Source organism: Anticarsia gemmatalis, chromosome 9, assembly GCF_050436995.1.
Source record: "Anticarsia gemmatalis isolate Benzon Research Colony breed Stoneville strain chromosome 9, ilAntGemm2 primary, whole genome shotgun sequence".
Taxonomy (NCBI): Eukaryota; Metazoa; Arthropoda; class Insecta; order Lepidoptera; family Erebidae; genus Anticarsia; species Anticarsia gemmatalis.
The window spans coordinates 9,005,732-9,026,392 of record NC_134753.1 but is presented as its reverse complement, the minus strand read 5'-3'; the positions used below and the strand labels follow the sequence as shown (position 1 = coordinate 9,026,392).

At 38.3% G+C, this 20,661-nt stretch overlaps 1 protein-coding gene across 7 annotated transcripts in view; it reads right to left on the bottom strand.

The window, feature by feature from the left end:
- Positions 1–20,661, bottom strand: part of tutl (immunoglobulin superfamily member turtle) — a 52,883-nt gene that overhangs the window by 10,444 nt on the left and 21,778 nt on the right. For 4 of the 7 annotated variants that reach the window (XR_012959625.1, XM_076118758.1, XM_076118764.1 and 1 more), the window contains 7 exons: positions 10,030–10,061; positions 2,910–3,035; positions 2,558–2,700; positions 982–1,128; positions 754–889; positions 432–673; positions 37–307 (listed from right to left, as the gene is read on the bottom strand). Coding sequence is in view for 6 of the 7 variants with exons in the window: in XM_076118758.1 (XP_075974873.1) it covers positions 37–307; positions 432–673; positions 754–889; positions 982–1,128; positions 2,558–2,700; positions 2,910–2,982 (1,012 nt within the window). In the remaining variant the exon portion in view is untranslated. Of the gene's footprint in view, positions 1–36; positions 308–431; positions 674–753; positions 890–981; positions 1,129–2,557; positions 2,701–2,909; positions 3,036–4,222; positions 4,423–5,640; positions 5,822–10,029; positions 10,062–20,661 lie in introns of those variants that run through there. The other 3 variants (XM_076118763.1, XM_076118760.1, XM_076118762.1) reach the window with 3 other exon arrangements.

The following is a 20,661-nucleotide window of genomic DNA, read 5'->3' as shown; positions in this document are numbered from 1 at the left end:
GTAGAGTTAATAGAGCTAATGAACAATAAAGCTTACATTCAACATTCAAATAGGCCGAAGCACTTTGTGGATCGCCGATTCCATTGGAGACTTCGCACAAGTACTGTCCCGAGTCATCGGCGGCGACAGGGTTGATGACTAACGCTCCGTCTCGTCTGATGGTCACCCGCGTCTCTAGGGCTGCCACCTCCGCGACCGGCGCGCCCTCTCGGAACCATTTCACCGTCACATTGCCAGGTAGCGCCTTTGCTTCACATGAGAACTGCACTTTCTCTCCTTCTAACTTAGTCTGGTTTGTTGGTGGCATCTGAAAAAACATTCATGTTTCAACTAATATAATAAAAATACGAGCCTGAAGGACGATATGCTGCATAGCTTCGATATTATGAGAGATTAGTAATTACTATAAGTTGAACAGATACGAAACGTACCGTAATAACGGCTCCTCCAGCGATAATGACACGCGCGGTATGCGACACTTGGCCCTCGCCATTGCGCGCGATGCACGTGTAGTCTCCGATGTCCTCGTGGCGAATATTGCTGATCCGCAGTTCGGTCCCGTCGTTAAATATACCCACGGTCCCCGACGGCTCCACGGGATTCGCATCCTTATACCAAAGGATCTCCGGAGTCGGTGTGCCCTCCGCTTGACAGTTGAGGATAATGGCATCTCCTGAAAATATTCATCAGTAGGTGAAACAGGTATTTTATTTGTATTAGTAGGTATTGTTAACCACATTAACAGTAACATACCTAAATTAACGTAAATAATGTCTTCCGGTGTGATGGAGAAGCGTGGTGGCGCGTGCACGTCCAAGTGGAACCATGTGCCATTCTTGTGTTGATTGGGTGAACGGTTGAGGAACACCACCTTACACTCGTACCAACCCTGATCACAAAAGTAAAATTAAACACACATGATGTTAGTCAGAACAGCAGCTGTAAAAGATACTAATGTCGATAGTTATGTTTGGGACGTACCTGGTCGGATTCACGGATATTGGTGAGGTTGAGACTGGCTGCGCCGTAGGGGGAGTCCGGCGCCACTCGCGACACCCTGCCCTCGTACCCCTCTCCGCTGTGCGTCGGGTAGCTCTCGTACCAGATGTAGATCGGGATGTCCTGTCCCTAAGCACCGTAAACACCAAGTTAGGCACGCTCTGAACCTCCGCTGGTGCGAAATCTTTATCTCTACCATTTATTATACTATACATGTCTAAATACTTATAATCTAAATACGATTCGCCTCATAATTGGTTTCTGCACTACTACACACATGTCCAACATTTCTGTCTAAAGCTCTCAAGACGTTACGATGCGTTTTCACAAAACATTAAGACAGAATCGTATAGTTAATCTTGTAACGTACCGTGCCATTGGTTTAGGTGCACCAATATTACACGGGGACGTCATATGAGTTTTGTAGTTACAAGATAAGTACTATCTACATAAGAAAATAACACTAAGAATCATGCAAGGATGATAAAAAAATATGGACATTTTCCCTTCCCTTCGATGACAAAATTAAACAATGTGTATGTCTGGTAATTGACAAGGATTTTGGTGGGTTTCAACGTTTGTGTATAATGATTAGCATTCGTCAAACGTAGGTAACCCAAAAAACGTAATATATGATGTATGGGAAACAGATAATAATAATATATTCATCATGCATACTCGTAAAGTAAGAACAGGAAAACTTAAAGCTTAACTACTGCATGCAACAAAGTAGATAAAAGGTGCAGTATATGTTAGTTAGGTACAGTGTCTTCAAAACATATACACATGGACAAGCTTTGATTGTCCTGATACGACTTAAAGATTGGTTTGAACAAATACACACATTCTTACAAGGGAATAAAACAAATTGTAGAGACGAAGCTTGTCCAGTGATATATTTTGAAATGTGACTGCAGTAAGGTACGAATTACGATACAAAATATGTCAAGTACTGGTACATGAACTACAATTGCCGACAGAGCGTGGGGGAAGCCCACAGCCACAGGAAGAGAGAAACAGACAGAACCGCCGCCAGTGCGCGGACAGTGCGCGTGCCCCGTGTCAGCCGTGTAAGCGATAGTGCTCCCGATACTATCTCATAAAGTAACAACGGTGCACCCATAAACAAAATAATAGGAGAAAAAATCTTATTGTACATGTAAAGTGGCAGTGTATGTGTATGTTCGTAATCTAACGGGGGTCTGCTGCTCTCTCGGACTCGCTTTGAAGGCCTTTATCACTGTGGTGTAAGTCGAACCGGTCGTGAGACGAGCGCGGTAGGTACACGAGGCAATACGCAGAAGAGGCAGAGATACACAAAAGGCGTGCGGAGGTCGCGCGCGGGGCGAGAGCGGCGGGGCGAAGCCCCCGGCCCGCGGCGCCCGCGCTTTACCACTAGCACGGGACAATACGAGGTGTCGTTGCCGACACAGGCACGAGATATACTTTACATTCTGCGGGGCGCGTCGCGTGGACGAGCCGTCCTCTACTGAACAGAAACACACACACGGTAGATGAGCAGCGTTGTATTGTAAGAGTGGAGTGTGGGCCGTCGTACCGTTTCGCCTACCTTCTTCTCCCACTGCAACACGTACGGCACCGGGATGTCTTCCGGAAAGTCCACTTGGCAATTGAACACGACGCTCTCGCCGAGGATCGCCGTGATGTGCACAGCATCTTGATGGTCTTGGTGGCAGGTTACTAAGAGAATTAAATTAATTGGTAATCGGTAATAATGTTAACTTGCTATCCAGTACCCTTATTATATCAACTTACCATCAGACTGAGGCAGAACACTGCAGGTTTAATTAAACAAAGCTTTGAGCACGCTATTGCGTATTTAAGTCAAGTAATAAAGTTTTTCCTGTGCAGAAGACGTTTCACGTGAGTGTACGCTGACGGCGACATACCTGGCAGGTTAACTAGCAGCAGTAGGAGCAAGCCGGCGGCGATGTGCGGCGGTTGCACGGCGCGCCAGCCCATGCCTGCGCTCCCATGTCACGGCCGCGCGCGGCGACTCATCGTTGATGCATCACCTGACACATAACACTGCATTGCTTTACTCTACATCTACAACAACATATAACATAACTGAACTGCCCATATTTTCCCTGAAAAGCCAACTATTATCGAATATGCAGCGCAGCACAGCGGCCACATTTCGTATTCCATAAATAATGAAACATCGAATGCCCATTTTTCAGTTTTTTTTTTGTGTTCCGTGCCAAAACAGCGCACTTATGAAATCCCTGTTACTTTTATTTATGTCTATGTTACAGGCATGCTGTGCGGCTGATTGTACAACACAGTAAACGTTATTCGAAAAATGATTTTATTTAAAGATAATAATGCGTTTAGAAAGATTGTATTTATAAAAAATAGCAAACTTTATTTTAAAAAGATGTCGTCGTGAAGTTAAGTTACATGATCTTATTCTTTATAGGTAACTAGATTAAGATTTATTATGTCAGTAAAAAGTTATTTTAACTTGCTACTTGCAATACTTGATTGTTGGTTCATTGTTGTGCATGAAGGTCTATTTTATAAATAGAAACATACATTATTGTCACTGTCACGGTCATCTCGTATGTGAAATGTGATACCATTCATAGAATTTTCGGAATGACTGAAATGTATTTCCATTCTGTAGTTCTACAACTGTATTAAAACTTCGTAACGGATATTAGATTATTATTTATAACTAACAGCACAAATTTAACCACGGAAGGCAAAGTCATTGTTATTCAGTTTAATTTGGCCCCGTCAGCTAACGCTGCACAAAATATGTATGTGTCAATTACTTAAATATTTCGTGGAACACAAGCCGACAGTTTACAAATGAGGATCAAAGTCAAGGTGAATATAGTGAAAATAACCTGTGATACGAATTTCTAAAAGCATTTACGAAAATAAATAAGAGGAAAAACTAAGAAGATATCTTTTTCTTCTGCATATTAAGTTATTTTAAATAGATTTTGTTTTTTTTTTCTGGAAAAGTATTGCTTGTAATTGCGTAGTTAACTAGTTTTGTGTAATATACACTTTGACATAGACGTTAAGCTAGACGGTATATGAGAGGTGGGTGGCCTTTGAACCGCGGCTCGTCCTTGGACTATTTCTCGTACCGAGTAATTGCACTGCATCACGACATAATAATCGACCTACACCCCAGCCACCTCATACCACCTGGTTTCGGCATCAATATAATTCACAAGTTACATACCTGACTGACGTGAGTTATAATTGTACCTAACCTACACTATGGATTTGCGACTAAGCCCAGTTTTGCACAAATTATTGCCTAGTTTATAATGAGTATCTTTACGGCAAAAATCAGCTAGTTACTAATAAATCAGCAATTTAAATAATGGTACACTATATTTGTTAAATGCTCCCTTAAATGCGACGTTAGTCGATAATGGGAACTTGTTAACTGTAGTTATCAAGTATTCTCTGTTTTATTTATACTTTAAGATAAGGAATATTATAATAATATTTACACATCCCCGCTTTTAGCATCATAAAGATTTCAACAATATCAAATAGACTTTCTGGTCGGTTGTCAGCAAACAGCTGGAAACATAGACCGATTGGAGAGTTGAGGAGGACCATAGCCTAAGAACGATTAAAAAAAAAAGATTAACGATTCTATTCCTTATTTATAGTGGTGGTTCTTTTCATATAAAAAAATATGCATTTTTTTTTTAATAAGTAAGTTCCTTTTACAAAAGAAATGATTGTATAAAAGCACATGGCCTCTTCATTATCGTCTCACATTGCTATAGTTTAACAAATATGTTTAAAAGTCAAAGAGTATGTGCGTCACAATGATTGTGTCGTATCGCGATAGTTTCACAAATAGACTAGAAGTCAAAGAGCAAAACTCAGGCTTATAGATAAATTGAAAGTAAGTATATAACTGATTGGTGATTATCTTTAAATAAATAGAAAAATTGTACAAAAGTAGCCAAAACGACCACGTGCTTTTATTCCGTTCATAGACTTTCGTTGTAGGAGAATTACTTGTGTATGGGAACTTTCCATATAATCCTGCTGAATAAGTAATACTCCACGTTGTTGGTATGTGTATCCACTTAATTATCACTAAATTATATTTTCAAGGAAGCTTTAAAAACGTTATAGCTACGTCAATGTTTTTTGATATAATCCGCTTATTCGGAGTTTCGCGTGTTCTATTTTGTAAATTTGTAAGAAATATATAATGCAAATTTTTATTTAAACGACCACTTCTAACCGAATGTGTGTGTGCGGTCTGGTTAGACTTTTCATCTTCACTTAATCTGTCTTATTTCTGATATCTGAAGTATCTAATAAAATTCTGATGTAGCGATTACTGTTAAATTTATCTACATAATTATTTAATAGAAATCCGATTTCTAGAAATAAGTTGTCAACACTGAGGTTATGTTAAACGCGAGTTCCAGTCGGGCTCCATTAGGGGTTAGTTATGCGAACGCGATAATGGCACGACGGTGGCGGTGTGGACGTCACGGAGCGGAGGCAGCGAGCACCGCGAGCAGGGCGGGCAGACGTCGGCGCGCGGCGCGCCGGTGCTCGGCCGGCAGGCGGTCAGCGGTGGATGCTGCGGCACTCGCAGAGACGTGTTATCGATTTTCATACCTTATCGTCGCGCGGTATGAGCGAGTGCAGGATCGCGCGGCGAATGTGGTCGTGCTGAGTGCGGGGACGGTGCGGCGCTCTCGTTGGGTGCGGGCGGGCTCCGTCATCTGTGGAGGGCGCTCATGGGCTCGCTACGGGGGCGCGGCGGCGGCTCGGCGCGTGCGAGGCGTCGCGCGGCAGGCCGGGCACTGCCCGCCCGCGCCCTGAGCGTATTGATCGCTGCGCGCGCAAGCCGCCGCCCTCGCACATGAATGGTCCCCGGTGAGGAGCTCACGTGCTCGTTTGTCCCTGGTCGTCGTGACCTCCTCGCGGTGACTACGCTCGACGCTGCATGTCGATACTCCCGACGATCATATTACGATTCGCTATAATATATATTATATTCCATGTATGTACATGAAAATTACGCGGCTGACACCTTTCGAATAATTTGATTACTTTTGAACCGAGATGATATTATTACAGTCGTTGCGGCGGCCAAATATAACATTTATTTTTAATTACTCCAATAAACGAAACATGTTTATAATAGCGCATTAATGTTTAGTCTAGTAAGTCTTTCTGAAATAACTAGTAACAACGTAATCAAATAGCTGGAAAAATACCGCAAGAGTTTTCACTTTATAACGGGGTGGTTATTGTTCTGTTGGTGTCTACGATACATATACCTCTATAATAATCATAATGGAGCATTGAACGACAGGTTTATGAGCGTGGCAGAGACTATGGCGGCGACGACAGAGCTGTATTAAGTTGGCGGAGCTCGAGTGCGTCCATATTGCCAATATGCGCGTTGATGCGACTCTCATTGATCACGCCATTTCTTTCCAATACTTTATTTAAAGACTCTCATTATTGTTACCTTTTCATCATTAGATAAAAATACATTTATTTTAACGTGATTTTGGAACGTTATCGCTAATATGGTTTAATAATTAATTTACCATATTTAATTATTTTTTTATTATATTCATTTAATATAATGCCTTTTCCATTGAGACGTAATCAATCGACAAAATTAATACACCTGCCTTTAATCGACACGTATCTTCACCGGCTACGTCATAGCAGCTACGATCCGACGTGTACAATGTACATATTTAAGCTATTTATAGAAATAACATGTTAATTTTTGTACCGAAATCTTATAATTACAAGCAAATATATTATGAAGTAAACATACTTAGGAATGTAATAAATAGCATCAATAATTTGTAGTAGATACGAGAAAAATGTGCTGTACATTCTACGATACAAGTAGGTAACAGTGAAGTAGCACGTTGCTACGCGCTACGTCTACGCCACTTCTACACCGTGCCACGAAATCTTGTCTAACTATTTATTGTTACCAGCCTCTATTTGTTATATACCGACTTAATCGTTCGTACATATCTAAACAGAACTAGAACAAAGGTTGTATTCTTTGTTTTTAATTTTGTGGTCGGATTGAGTAAAACCGTCGCGGGTAGAGCGATGTAGATAAATGAGAAGTATTAAAACGTTACTTACTTTTGCACAATAGGGAATAACTCGGTGTTGTATTTATTTTTTTAACTAAATAACCCCTCAACGTTGGAGGTCGTGTAAATACATTTTCTTACTGTACCCTCTTGGGGGTCGTGTTTCCAAAAATCTTTTCATGGTGCGTGCAAAGAATACAGTTTCGTAGCGACTAAGCTGCTTAACATATGGCTTAAACGCGTTGACAAGTTTAATCGCTATTTTAGTCGCGGTTATTGGAAGTTGTGAAGTAGGTAATATTTTTTTGATTTAATTGAACCCGTAATCATCTATAACACATGAAAAAATTTAACTGAAATTTAATTTATAATAATAAAGTAAGACATAGTTTTGGACATAGACAGAATCTGATTATACGAGTTTATTTTTGTTTGTTGGACTGGCGAAAGTTAAAATAAAATAAGCAGCTATTCTCAATGCATTTAAGTAAAAGCCAGTACAGCTGGTGTAGTTCAGTACAGCTAGCTGTAGCTACAGTAGTTTGATGCCTGCAGTACATATGCAATGCTCATAGAAATGTGACGCGCTCTACCCGCTCTAGGTGTCATCGCAGACTCGTGGACTGTTGCCAGCCGCGAGCGACTCATGAAAGCATATAAGTACACTTGTTATACACTACAAATATCATACATTCCCTCCACGGCCTGCTCTTTAGTTGTATGAAGACTGCTTATTATCTCTTCTTAAATCCTTTTCAAGTTGCTGTGTGTTAAACTATTAATATTTGCTTTTGTTAGGATCTGTATTACACATATTCGTGTATACCACACAACCTTCTCTAGGAAATAGGCAATAAGCAGGTTACGACATTTATTTTATATTACATAAACAATGTATGTAATTGTATATACTATTAATTACATATGAACCACTAATATAACTCTGCTAACAAAAAAACAAAACCTTTAAGTTATACGTTGTCGGTTCTGTCATTATGCTGCAGGTTGGAATTGAGAAAAGATTACACCCCTTCTAAGTGAGTCCTCTCCAAGACAGTCTTGAGGGCAAAATAACATGTAGGTAGGTACATACACAGCTAGCTATTTCGTGACCGGAATGACTGATGGAAGACGGGAACCGGTCGGGTTAGCACAGGAAGGGACGCCCAGCGAAATGACTTTCTCACCGAAAAATACTACACGCTGCCTTTTTATATATTAAGGACATTTCATATCGCTATTTTTGTTCAACGCGCCTGATCTATAATAAATAGCTGCCGTTAAGATTTTGTCGCACAGTTGCGCACATATAACATAACACTGACATGTGTATTGATATAATCGTTACGAGTCATTTATTTTGCAAACTAAATTTTTTTGCTGTGTTCTTATTTAATCAAAAGCCACTGTACAAAAACTAAGTTTACACTGAAATGCAGAATGCAGTTAAATAATGCACCAAGCGACTCCGTGCAGTGTCGCCGGCGCGATGGCTGCCTTCTAAATTTATCATAAAGCACGAGTCCCTACTTTAATACCGACGAAAGCCTATTATCTCCGCAGTTAACTGTTGACTCTACATAGTCTACCGTGCCGTGCTATCGTGCCGACTAAATTATTGTATTAATATTGTAACATTCGTGATCAATATCAAAGAATAAAGTACAATTATTAGTGTTCGCCGAATACACAACGTACGCATTCACAGTAAATACCTAAGTAGGAAATCAAATATGAATGTAGAGATAGCACATTATACATTCATACATTGTACATTCACGTGGCACGTTCGCGTTCAATATGCATTGTATTCAAAAAGTATGTCGCCGCAAATGCCAACATTTTTCAAAGTATTAGTATACCGAATAAAATCTAACTTTGAGTTTAAAGGTTTAAGAAAGTTACCCGTGAACGAATCTTATTACTCTTTTGTCGCGGCATGCAAGTTTAAAGTAGAGAATTCAGAAGAGCGATCGACAAAGTTGTGGCTGTCGCGACCAAAGCGGATTACTCGTTCAGCCTTCCTCGCTCTGTGGCTCTGGGGAATATCGCATCGATAACGCGATTATTTCAGCTCGTCCAGGCTGCGGGACTCGGGACACACTATCCGTATTGTGTCGCCTCTAGCCTCGGTTAATGTTAGCCGAGTTGAGTGCCACTAGTTAGCATTTCGCATTCGAGTGTGACGGCTACCCATACCACAGGCTCCAACTTGATTCTGTCCAATTATGCACTACTACTGCAGTTGGACATTGTTAATTACAAGTTTTCCTTGCAAATTACTTTGCTGTGATACCATTATAGACTCGTCATAACAAGTAGGTTAAAGTCTTTAAAAACTTTATGCATTGTTAAAAGTGTCGTAGTGTAGTCGTGTACTGAACACAGCCTGTTCACGTACCTCAAGTTGTAAATAAAGACAATGATTTATAACAAGGTCGCCGCTCTTCGTTCGCGTCATTGTACGCCAAAACGTAAATGTGCCAAATTGAGCGCAAATATTCACAAGACCCTTATCTCTGTGTAATGAAATGAGTGGCGTGTACAAATTGCCCTGTAGGCCCTTACATCTGCACTACCACTAACAATAGGTAATTGGTTGGAGCCTTTCGGACCAGTTCTGCCGTATTAAGTAAATTGTTCGATACATCGCCCTCAGTATTGCCAAAAAACATTGGAAACAAAACAATTGAGAAATATTTAACAACACGAGATCGTACCTATATCACTACATGAACACATTAGTGAAGGAGCCGGCCTTTATATTATAAATACACTTCCCTAATAATCATAAAATTAGACATCACGAAAATTTATATATAATGATAAATTTAATTTAAGTAAGAAGTATAATTAGCCGAGCGGCACCGAGCCAAAGTAGTCCGGGGCATAGTTTGCAACGAGAAACAAAGTCAAGTGGATATCTTACCAGTAGCCGCTGCATCCGACCACCACCAGCCTCTGAAACAACGGAAAACTATCTTTATTGTGAAGTTCATGATACTGGAGTTGAGCACTTTTCTTTTTTTTGTTATGTTTGTTAATGTATAAAAATAGATTTTAATCGAAGCTTTCTATGTGAGTATAAAGATACGTTAATAAGAATTATAAACACGTATTGTTAAGTACGTGGCTAAAATATTCGCAACGTTATGACGAACGAGCCGATAACAGCTGAAAGCCATCCCGTTCCTGCCGCGGTCTTAAGTAAAAGCCTCGCAGCTGAAAAACCGGCGACTTAAGCCGTCGCAAAACATTTGATCGGTGAGCTACGAATAAGTACGACAACTTTTCGAGCTTTCTAAATAACATATTATTGTTTATGAATGCATTCATATAAGAATGAAATTGGTAAACACGATTTAGTCAAATGATATTTGTTACTAAAATGGTTTTATTCTTTTTACACTGATTTCCCTGGGTTATTTAGCAAAGGTTTTTCCTAATTTCCGAAACTCCTTCTTAGTCAGTATTTAGGTCACAACTACAGATTTTAGAAATACAACGCTTTCTGCTGCGTGGGATTCTACCCGACATCGTACGAGCAAACATGAGCAGAAAGTTAGTGTGACATGCGTTGTTTTAATCAGTGTTTGTTTATTTGTGAACAGTTGTTAATGATCGGGGTGTGTGAAGTGGGTCGCGGGCGGCGAAGGCGCGGTCCGCACCAGCTGCCAGTGTCGCGCCGCGTCGCGCGCCGCGCCGAGCGCCCCACATGATTGATTGGCGCCGCACCCGCAACCCGCAGCCGCACCTACTGTGCCATCCATAGCCATCACACCTCCATCACTCCTACATGATCCCACTGGATTCCAGATTTGAATTCTACTTGGATAAAGCATTTTTCTTTCATGTCCATCTTTACATTATGATGTACAGTCAAACAGGAAGTAAGCTACGATTACCAATATAACTTACCAACATTATTCTTACCATTTATGTCAACTTGATCAAATAAATGTTTCACTTATTGTGAAATTGTAAGATTTTTAATGTGTGTTAGGTAATAGTAATGGACTTTATCAACTTCATTAACATGTAAATTAGGTTTTTAGCAAATAGACTACTTACAGACAGACATCGCCCACACTCAGCTTGCTTTGGAATCTCAATAGGAGAGTTCCCTTTTTCTGTAAAAATGCCGTCGGCCTCTTTAACATGCAATCTAAATTCCGATTTAAACTGTGATCGTTCACAGTCCAAAGGGTCTAAAAGCTGAGGAATCCCGGGAATGCAATCAAAAACGTCTCAATGGTACTAAGCGATCTAAGGAAGCGTCACACATCAAATCGTTGGGCACGCTTCTCCGAGCTGTGCCGTCACACTCAACACTCTACACTCGACACCCACCGCTGATGTGATTGATTGATCCTGCCTTGATGTCACTATTGCATATTTGTATTTATTATTTATACTCTTATGTGACCATTCAGCGGCCCAAGTCCTTCAAATTTTAATCATTGTAACGAAGTCTACGTTAATCAAATGTATTAATTAAACGCCATTCTTGGAGCACTTGGCTATTAAACTTATCAAGTGCCCACTAGGATAGCTTGTGGTGGACACAATGGGTGCAAAGAATGAAATATTTTAGCTGCGAGGCTTTCAGCTGCAAAATATTAATTTTCTTTACTGCCGCGCTACCGGCTTAATATATCTGACCCAAAATAATTAAATTATATTCATTTCACACTTTTCAGGCACAAATTCCGGCAAATCCTTTACCACGTTATGTCTTTTATTTTTTCAACATGATTTTAATTGGGACGGGAGTTTGTAACAACAACAAAGTAATAATCAGTTACTGGCCGTTAAGCACATTACGCAGGTTCTCATACAACGGCTTAGTTTATTAGCAATTAATTTAGATTTACACAGGTAGCGAATCATTGTCGCATGTGCACATGCATATTGCACATGCAGTGTTCGGTGCACATACAAACATACAAGGTGAGCAGGGCGCTTCGCAGCAATCACGAGCGAGCTAATACATACAACATGTTATACAAGTAGCTCGTGATGTGATCAATACCGTGCATTGTTAGATTCGGAGACGACTGCCGGCGGCGCGTAATTTCCGCTCGCGTTCAGCTTAATCGCGCCGTTTCCTGTATCGGCTTATGAATCTTTTGACACTCCGCACACCGCAATTCGCGAATCAATTGATTAGCCTCGAACGTTCATGGTAATCACTGGTAACCAGGTTTATAGGTTGGCTTGTTCAACGTTCTGATTATTATTGTACACAAGTATAAAGGTAAGTAGGTGGAACAGAGATTCATCTAATTATATTTCAGACCTGGATCAATTGAAGTGTTTTATTTATTAGTAAATTGACCTGATTCTATTTTCAGTTCGAGTTGTATTCATTATAAGTGATCTATTGAGGTAAATATTTTCAAATGTGGTTGATTGATAAAAGACGTTACAGTAGATGTTTTTACAGTTAATTCAGACATTTCAAATCTATAAAAGTATTTTTGTTCTCAATGTAGATCTAGTCCGAAAGAGGTGATAAAAACTTGAACCAATTTATGGAAAGTAGGTACGCGAAACATATTTACCGTAAATAAACCTATCGGTCGCCATTCATACGCGGTGAAAGGGTACAAACATGCAACGTAATCAACTCGGCTCGTTTTAATCATCGAGGGGTGTAGTTGTTCGACACGCGCCGCGCCGCGCCCGCGCCGCGTCCCCGCCATATCTACTCGTTACCCACATCTCGCGACATGGAAACATTATTTGAATACACGGCCGGCTTATCCTAAAACGACATGACACAATAACGAGTACATGTTGCACAATTCCGTAGGTGTAGCTACTTATATGCACACTTGTGCTGTGTTTCGTCACATAGTGTTTATAGTCAATCTGATAGACTATTTTGCACATAGTTTAAAGCATCCAGAGTTCTCCCCAATCATAAGATTTTATCTTGTAACCTGAAACAAGAAGTGCTATCTTCGATAGGCCAAACTCTACATTGACAGAGCTGCTGTTATTGCATATTTCGACGTATTTATCTAATGAGTTATATATATTTTGTGACAACAGTGTATATTGGCCCATACTTATACATTTGAGAAAGCTACAACAATTAAGCTCGATATTAGATAGGATGACTGGATTTGTAACCAAATTACTACTGGCTCGGATTTATGATGTTGCAAGTGCGACTGTAAAATAATTTCTAATACATTTTCTTTTCATTTTCGCCAGGTATATTCCATTTTCTTCCGCCGTGAATGTGCTAAGTACCATAAAAAGGGAATAAATCAAGTCAGATACTGCTCTAAATAAATGTAATTTACGGTTACGTTTTCGCTCTCCGAGAATAAAATGACGTTACAGCAGCTACCGAGGTGTACGTATCTCTTGAAAATTCTTATACTTTTGTCCGGGCATTTTAGTAATGTGATTATGAAATGCGTACCCTCATTTGAGAGTTGTTTCAATCCATAAAACGGAAGTCTTCGGCGGTGTTAAAGGAGGGAACGAATATTATTTGTTTTTTTACTATTGTGTTTTGAAATCATAAACAAATATAAATATTAGCACAAATACATTTAAATATTTATCCTATATATTCCATAGTTATATTCAAGAATAAATCATGTTTTGTTTTAATACAATCTAATTAATTGTTATGATTACAAAACAAAAATGTTTACATATTCATATTTCGCTTTTATTCCGTATTTGCAGCGCGAATGTGACAAATGGATTAGATAAGGTTTCTGTGCCAGGCAGAGGGGACATAACTTTGTTGATATTATGAATTCATAGAACGACTGAATCTCGATTTATGCTCTGCAGTTTAAACGGAGAATATGCAGAAATTAGAGAATTTGCAGAATAAAAACCACTGTTTTTTGGCTGTAGTTTTTATAAAACGTAGATACCTGGGTACATAAATGTTTATATTATTTACGTACATCTTACATCTTGCTTACGTTGGTATTGGACTTGTAAAGATAATATTATAACATAATTATTATATTGAAATTAAGAGCGTTGTAATTAAAGTATAAGTCATATGTATGTGCGTTTTATCAGCAGTGTTGCGAGAAGGAAGGATGTGGGAATGCGCCGGAATATTTGGTGAGCGACTAGATGGCAAGTGCGCGTCGCTGCCGGCTCCGGCGGCGCCGGTGGCCGGGCGCGCTCCGGTGCGGAAGTCGACTGATCTTGTGCACTCGCTAACACCACGCCTTTTTAAATACTCATCTTGTTTGTAGGTCACATATAATGTCAGTTTATTTAATTACCAGTTTTATATTTATTATGCACGTGAAAACAGCGAGGTAATGTTTTTTATCGGAAATGCTCAAACTGGCAAAAAATCTAATGCAATACGTTCCATTAAAAATATTTTTATTTCAAAGTGATTTTCTTTTATTTTTTGTACTCGAATATTGTTATAACAATTCACTTAATTTCTAGTAACCCCAAATTACACACGAGCAAAGTCGGGCGTGTGAGCTAGACATGAATAAATCTATTAAATTTTAATCTAAGAAATTAAACCATACGTTATTTTTGTGTTAAGATTTGCAGTACATCAAAATAAATTACATCCCGTGAATGTTCATACACGTGGAGGTTCAAAATTCAAACAATTCTAGATGCAAACTAAACCCAATTAAAACGGGGGTTGATTGTTGTTTCGAGCGGAAATTGCTCGCATTATCGAGACTTCGTACGTGTACCCACTGTACGCTGTACACCGGCTATCATTAAAACAACATACAAATGTGTGCCACTTGTACAGGTACACAGATACACAGACACACAGATACACACGTACATATGTACTCGTATATACGTACATACTTTCATTATGTACAGCTCGTTTTACTCCGAACAGTTTTAATTTCCACGTAATGGCAGATGGAGGGTAGCTAATGCGAATTTTTGTCGGACTCCGATAAGAGAACAAATTTCCGCCACGATAGATTGTTAATCTATCTGTGAGTATTTGAAACGATTTAGACATTCGTGGAATTATAAAATGTATTTGGAAAAAGTAAACAATTCGGGAATTTAGGTTTCAGAAACGGCTTTCATAACAGATACTAATGAAAGTGATGATTTAAATATTTTCTCCTGATTATGATATAGGATTTGTTGAATCTTAGTATCCGATCCATTTATACTTATCTCTCAAAGTATGCGTCAAGCTAAAAAAAAAAAACATTAGCCAAAGGAAGTTAGTTCATAAAGGAAACGGTTAGGTTTCAATGAAGCGGTTCTGTAGCTAGTGCCTGTATCGGTTGTCGCAACCGCAAGTGCATCCTGCGCATACAGCCTCTACCTAAGAAATAATGCGGATGTTCGCACTAATAAAAAGTGAAAGTAGACATTAGCCGCACCAAAGCTATTTCCATCACCAACCTTTTTTTCTTAAGTTTTTTAAATACGCATTAAAACGTACATGTGATCATATAATAATATTTGTTTTCTTAATATAAAAGAACCGATGTAACTTCACACACGCAATTTGCTAAATTGTTTTAATTTACATAAAAGCTTAATGCTTCCATCGGGAAGTTAATAACACAGTATTTACTTTGTAATATATCTACTTATTTCCAGTAAAGGACACTAACACACAGAGTGGATGCTACTTTTGATTTATTTGGTTCATAATGTTGCTGTCAATGCAAATTTATTAAAAGCTTAACAATATGACACACAATTATTGAATGTAAATAAATGTGAACTCAAACAAATAAGTTCAGAATTTCTTAATCCAATATCTATAGATACTAATACTATATAATAGATTTAATAAATTAAGCCTTATAAAAGTTTGCATTACCCCGCTTAACATCACTTTCAACCTTTTCTTAAATGTTACATTATTCCCACGGGATAGCCTTATGTCCGACTACCTGGTAAAATGTGTCAAAATCAACAAAAAAATCTGCCTTCTCAAAAAATACAAACACCATTGACCACCAAAAAAAGTCACCCCATTTGTCCCGTCGTAAAAAAAAACTCTTTTGTGTACCTAAGTTCTGCTCCTCTAACTAGATGGCGTTAACTCTTTGCTGCCGTTTCTGAATCGCGCTATTAAGATTATCTTGCGGCATTATAAATAGTCTGGTTGACGTAGATTCGTAGCTTAATGCCGGCTCGGTCTTTAGTAGTTTGAGGACTCTATTGGCCGAGGCTACTAACCTAACCATCTTCTTGGGCCTCTTTTGCGAAGTGGCGGGTCGACTTTCGAGTCAGGAAAAATTGAAACTTCGCACCAAAACAGATATTAATATAGAGACTAGAGAGGAAGATTGAGATAGGTAAAATAAGAGAAATCGTAAATATATTTGTTTAAGCCTGAAGCTTACACACAAATCATTTAATCATCATATTGACGTCGTTTTCTTAAAATAGAGCTATAGATAGAAATGTAAAGCATAATAAAATATCCCCTGCTGATATGTCCGCCTTAGGAGTGTAAATGAAAACATTCTCTCGAACTTTATTTAGGGGTGGGTACAATAATTTGTGACGGGCTCAGTCGCGGTTCTTATTGAGTTTCGACGAGGGGCCTTAACTCGTCATTGCAGTATTTAGCGAACTTTAAAGGGACGACGGGAGCATGAAACGGTATTTATATAACATTATTCTATAAAAGCTGTAGCGACAGATTCCCTTTTGTACTTAATGTTTTATAGTAACAATGTTAAATAGAAATACTTTATTGATGTGTTTTGCCATGATTTACAAAAGGACTTGCCATTTTCAGCGAAAACTTACTGTTTATAAATTAAAAAGTAATAATTGTTTGTGGTGGAGAGCTTCTTTTGTAACGTTTTAGTGACACCACGTTTTATTTAGTATTCTTTGAATGTTGAATTAATTTTCTTGATTCTAGTTCAACGTCTAGAGTAGAGTAAAAGTTTGTCGTCAAACAACAGTTATTGATTTTAGCACATTCAGTTGTTTCAGACAGGGTCGTTTGAGGGCGCGAGCGGGCCTGCGAGGGGCTCTGGGAGGACGGGGCGGTGCGCGGCGCGGAGGGGAGGGGGGGAGCCAGTAAAACGGCAACCATACCTCCACACGTGAATATTTGATGGCTGAATCTCGCTGTGGCTACGGATACAAGGGTATTCAGGTTATCAGACGCAGCCCTAAGACTGAATCGACGTAGACATTAATTAACTCCACTGATTAGGGGCTAAGCTTTGAAATGAGCTTGCAAGTTAATCCTCCGACGTTTCGGGTAGTTTTCATTTCAATTTACGAAGCCGGAATAAACAGCATCGATCGGACGACCGACGTACTGTACCTAACTGCTTATCGACGACTTATCATAAATATAAGCTTTGAAACGTTCGTTTCATTGAATCGGTATTATACTTTAATCGAGTTACTCGAGCTCTTTTCTTTTTTTTTTTTTTTTTTTTTTTTAAAACATAGAACGTATACGCTTATTATTTCACAAACCGACTTTCTTTGCTTCGTATACTTAGACCGTTGTCAGAGAGTGTATCCTTAAATAATTGATTCCTCGCTAGCAGAACAACATCTTCCTTATTTCCCGTTGGCGACAATCTTACCCTGGCTTACACTTTTTGTAACTGAAAGTGTCCGCACTATTCCTGAATATAGGGTACGGAATTATGCATGATTGTAACTAGTGACTCAGTTTACATAATAAATGCGGAATTATACCCAGGGAATCAAAAGGACTGAATTTCACTTTAACTTTACAACTGTATGGGTCTAACAATTGCTAAATCTAGTGATAAGAAAAGAAAAAACGGTGCTGCATGCCGTTATTATCAGGCAATCTTTCACGGTATAAGTTCGTGTGTGTATAATACTGATTGTATGTGAGATTATTATTTTCTAGACATATTTTTAACATTAATTTACCGGCACATTCATCTTCATTACACAGTTTCCGCTCCGACGGTGACGCGGCGTCAACGCGCTTCCCGACGTGAACTTAAAAAACATGCACCAAGTTCCGTGGGAGACGGATAATGATTGTTTACGCCGATAATGATATTCGTTGAGGACTTGAATGTATTGCGACTCTGTCTCATTTGTAACGCTACCATGCATCCGCGCTGGATTTGTTTTGCTTTAGAGAATATCACATTCAAGATTATAACGCTATTTATTTATTTAAAGAGATATTATTTTTATATTTATATTAATAGATTCAGATATTTTGTAGATATGTTTATGAATTTATATTCATACTATCTGCAAAACGTATGCCGATAATAAATATTATACCGAAAACTGAAAACCTCTTCAGTATGCTTAGGACACAGGAAGGTGAGAGAAACAATTGGAAATCTTATACATATTCCGTGTAATATGTTATATTGTACAAACTATGTAGTTTTACATTCGTTCACACAATTATTGTTATGTTCGTATGTGGCGAGCCTCTGGGGAGACTTAAATGTAACATAGAGGGCGCGGCTTTCGCATGGGCGCGACAGTTATTGCTAAGTGCCTTTTTTAATATTCTTAGTTCGACAACAAGCCAAACAACGTGTACTAATTGCTAATGAGTCAGATAGACCTATGATTGCATGTTATATTCCAATAATATTGATAAAAATATCAGTTTTTATGTTATTATTTGAAAATAAAAATTATCGTTTAATCCGCTCACAGTTTCGGTATTTTCTCATGAACTAAATACTTATTTAATATTTATATATTTTGTGCTTTTAATACGTAATTGAATTCGAATCACGTTTCAATTACGGCGGGCAATATTCTGAGGCGCTCATGTATATTTAGCAACACTTCACCGCACATATTACCCAAGTTTTTTCAAACGTTCGCGTAACTATTACTAATTTATTCAAGAGCTTGCGTAACCCGCTCGCCCTTCGCCCTACCTTACACACTTTAGAATATTAATAGCGACGTGGCCCTTGATGTAAATAATCATATTCAGTCGAACCGATTATAGCGACAAACTGTAATACCACGTATCGCTTATGACAACCAAAAGAACAGCTCTCATCGAATTAAAAGCTTAAACCAGTAAAAGTTACTAAATCGACAACAAACTTTAACCCGATCCTGTATAAATACAATAAAAATCACATACTATACTTATGTGTAATATGTACGTATTTTTAAAACTAATAGCTAATTAGAAATCTTTAATAAGCCGTTGTACTAAACCAATTTCTTTTCAGATGACAGTTATAAGTACGATTTGTTAAACTATGTTAATGGTAATTCATAGTAATTGCTGTTATATAAGTTTACGTCGTAAATGCGTAGCAAATCAAGTCCTTATGGTACGTGACCTTTTATTTGATTAATTACTAAATTATGGGTTTGATCTTTACTTGACTGTCATGGCCGTCACTTTATAAGCTTCCGGTTTATTTAAAAATATACGAATTAAGACGATATTATACATTTAGGTAACTAGGAATTTGTAAAAAGGTTGTGTCTCTAAACAGTAAACTATAATAATACAACACTAGTCTTTACATTAGTATTGAAATCTATGTATGTATTAAACAGGTATCGAATTTAGGCAACCACGTTTCCCATGCCCTCCTCCACCTAGCCCAAAGTCGATGAAAAGACAATAAAAGTCATTTGAGAAGTTGATAAAGTGACCCCTTTCGAGACTTTCTCCTCAGCAGTGCTTGAAATATCTACATGAATTAAACATCTATTCAAATATACATAGATTCAAATCTACCGGCAATAAATTAAACTATCTGAGTGGCACCGGGAATCCAATTATTATCGGTAAGTAATTAGGTGTCTTGGGATTCAGCGTCGTCGCCGCTTACCGCTACTGCCGCATTTCCTCAATAGATGCAGATCTGCGATCAGATCTAGATTACCGATCTGATACAACTGAACTAAGACACTTATAAAGCTCCTTTTTATTTTATTACTGCTTTTATAATTGTTTCCCGTCTTCTTTCCGTGAAAATATTTATTTTATTAGTCTTATTTGCACATAAATAAAACTATATTTGTCTTTAGCAAATTTGCATATTTTCCTACAGCTTTTACTGTAACGGTAGGTTAATATTAAATCTCTAGTTTGTAATTTGACTATTTCTTGTTTTCTCCAATAAATTCAGAAGCATTAACTGTCAATTATAAGGGCCAAACGTTCTTATATTCAAATACATATGCAATGTATTAAACATTCAAATTTATTAATATTTTTATATTCATAATTTATATATTTTGGTTCGTTAATTTATTCATAAAATACAAACTATTCCTGTAGTAAAATTAATCCATTTTAATCCTATCACTGTAAAATGAACCTTCTCCTGAGATTTATTTAATGTAATTATTAATTATATTCAAGCGCTTGCCTGTTTATGACTTCGTTTTCAAACAAGAAGCCTTAATAACTTCGTCTTATTCATCTGTTTATCTGACTTTCACGGATTTAAAATTGCATAAAATTTCTAAATTGACGTCGGAAGTGAGTTCATCCCCTTAATTACGTCAAGTATGACTAATCTTTTTTTGAGTGGAGCACCCGCTGAGAGGGGTTCTATTGGCACTTCTCGTAACTCAACTCAAACACATT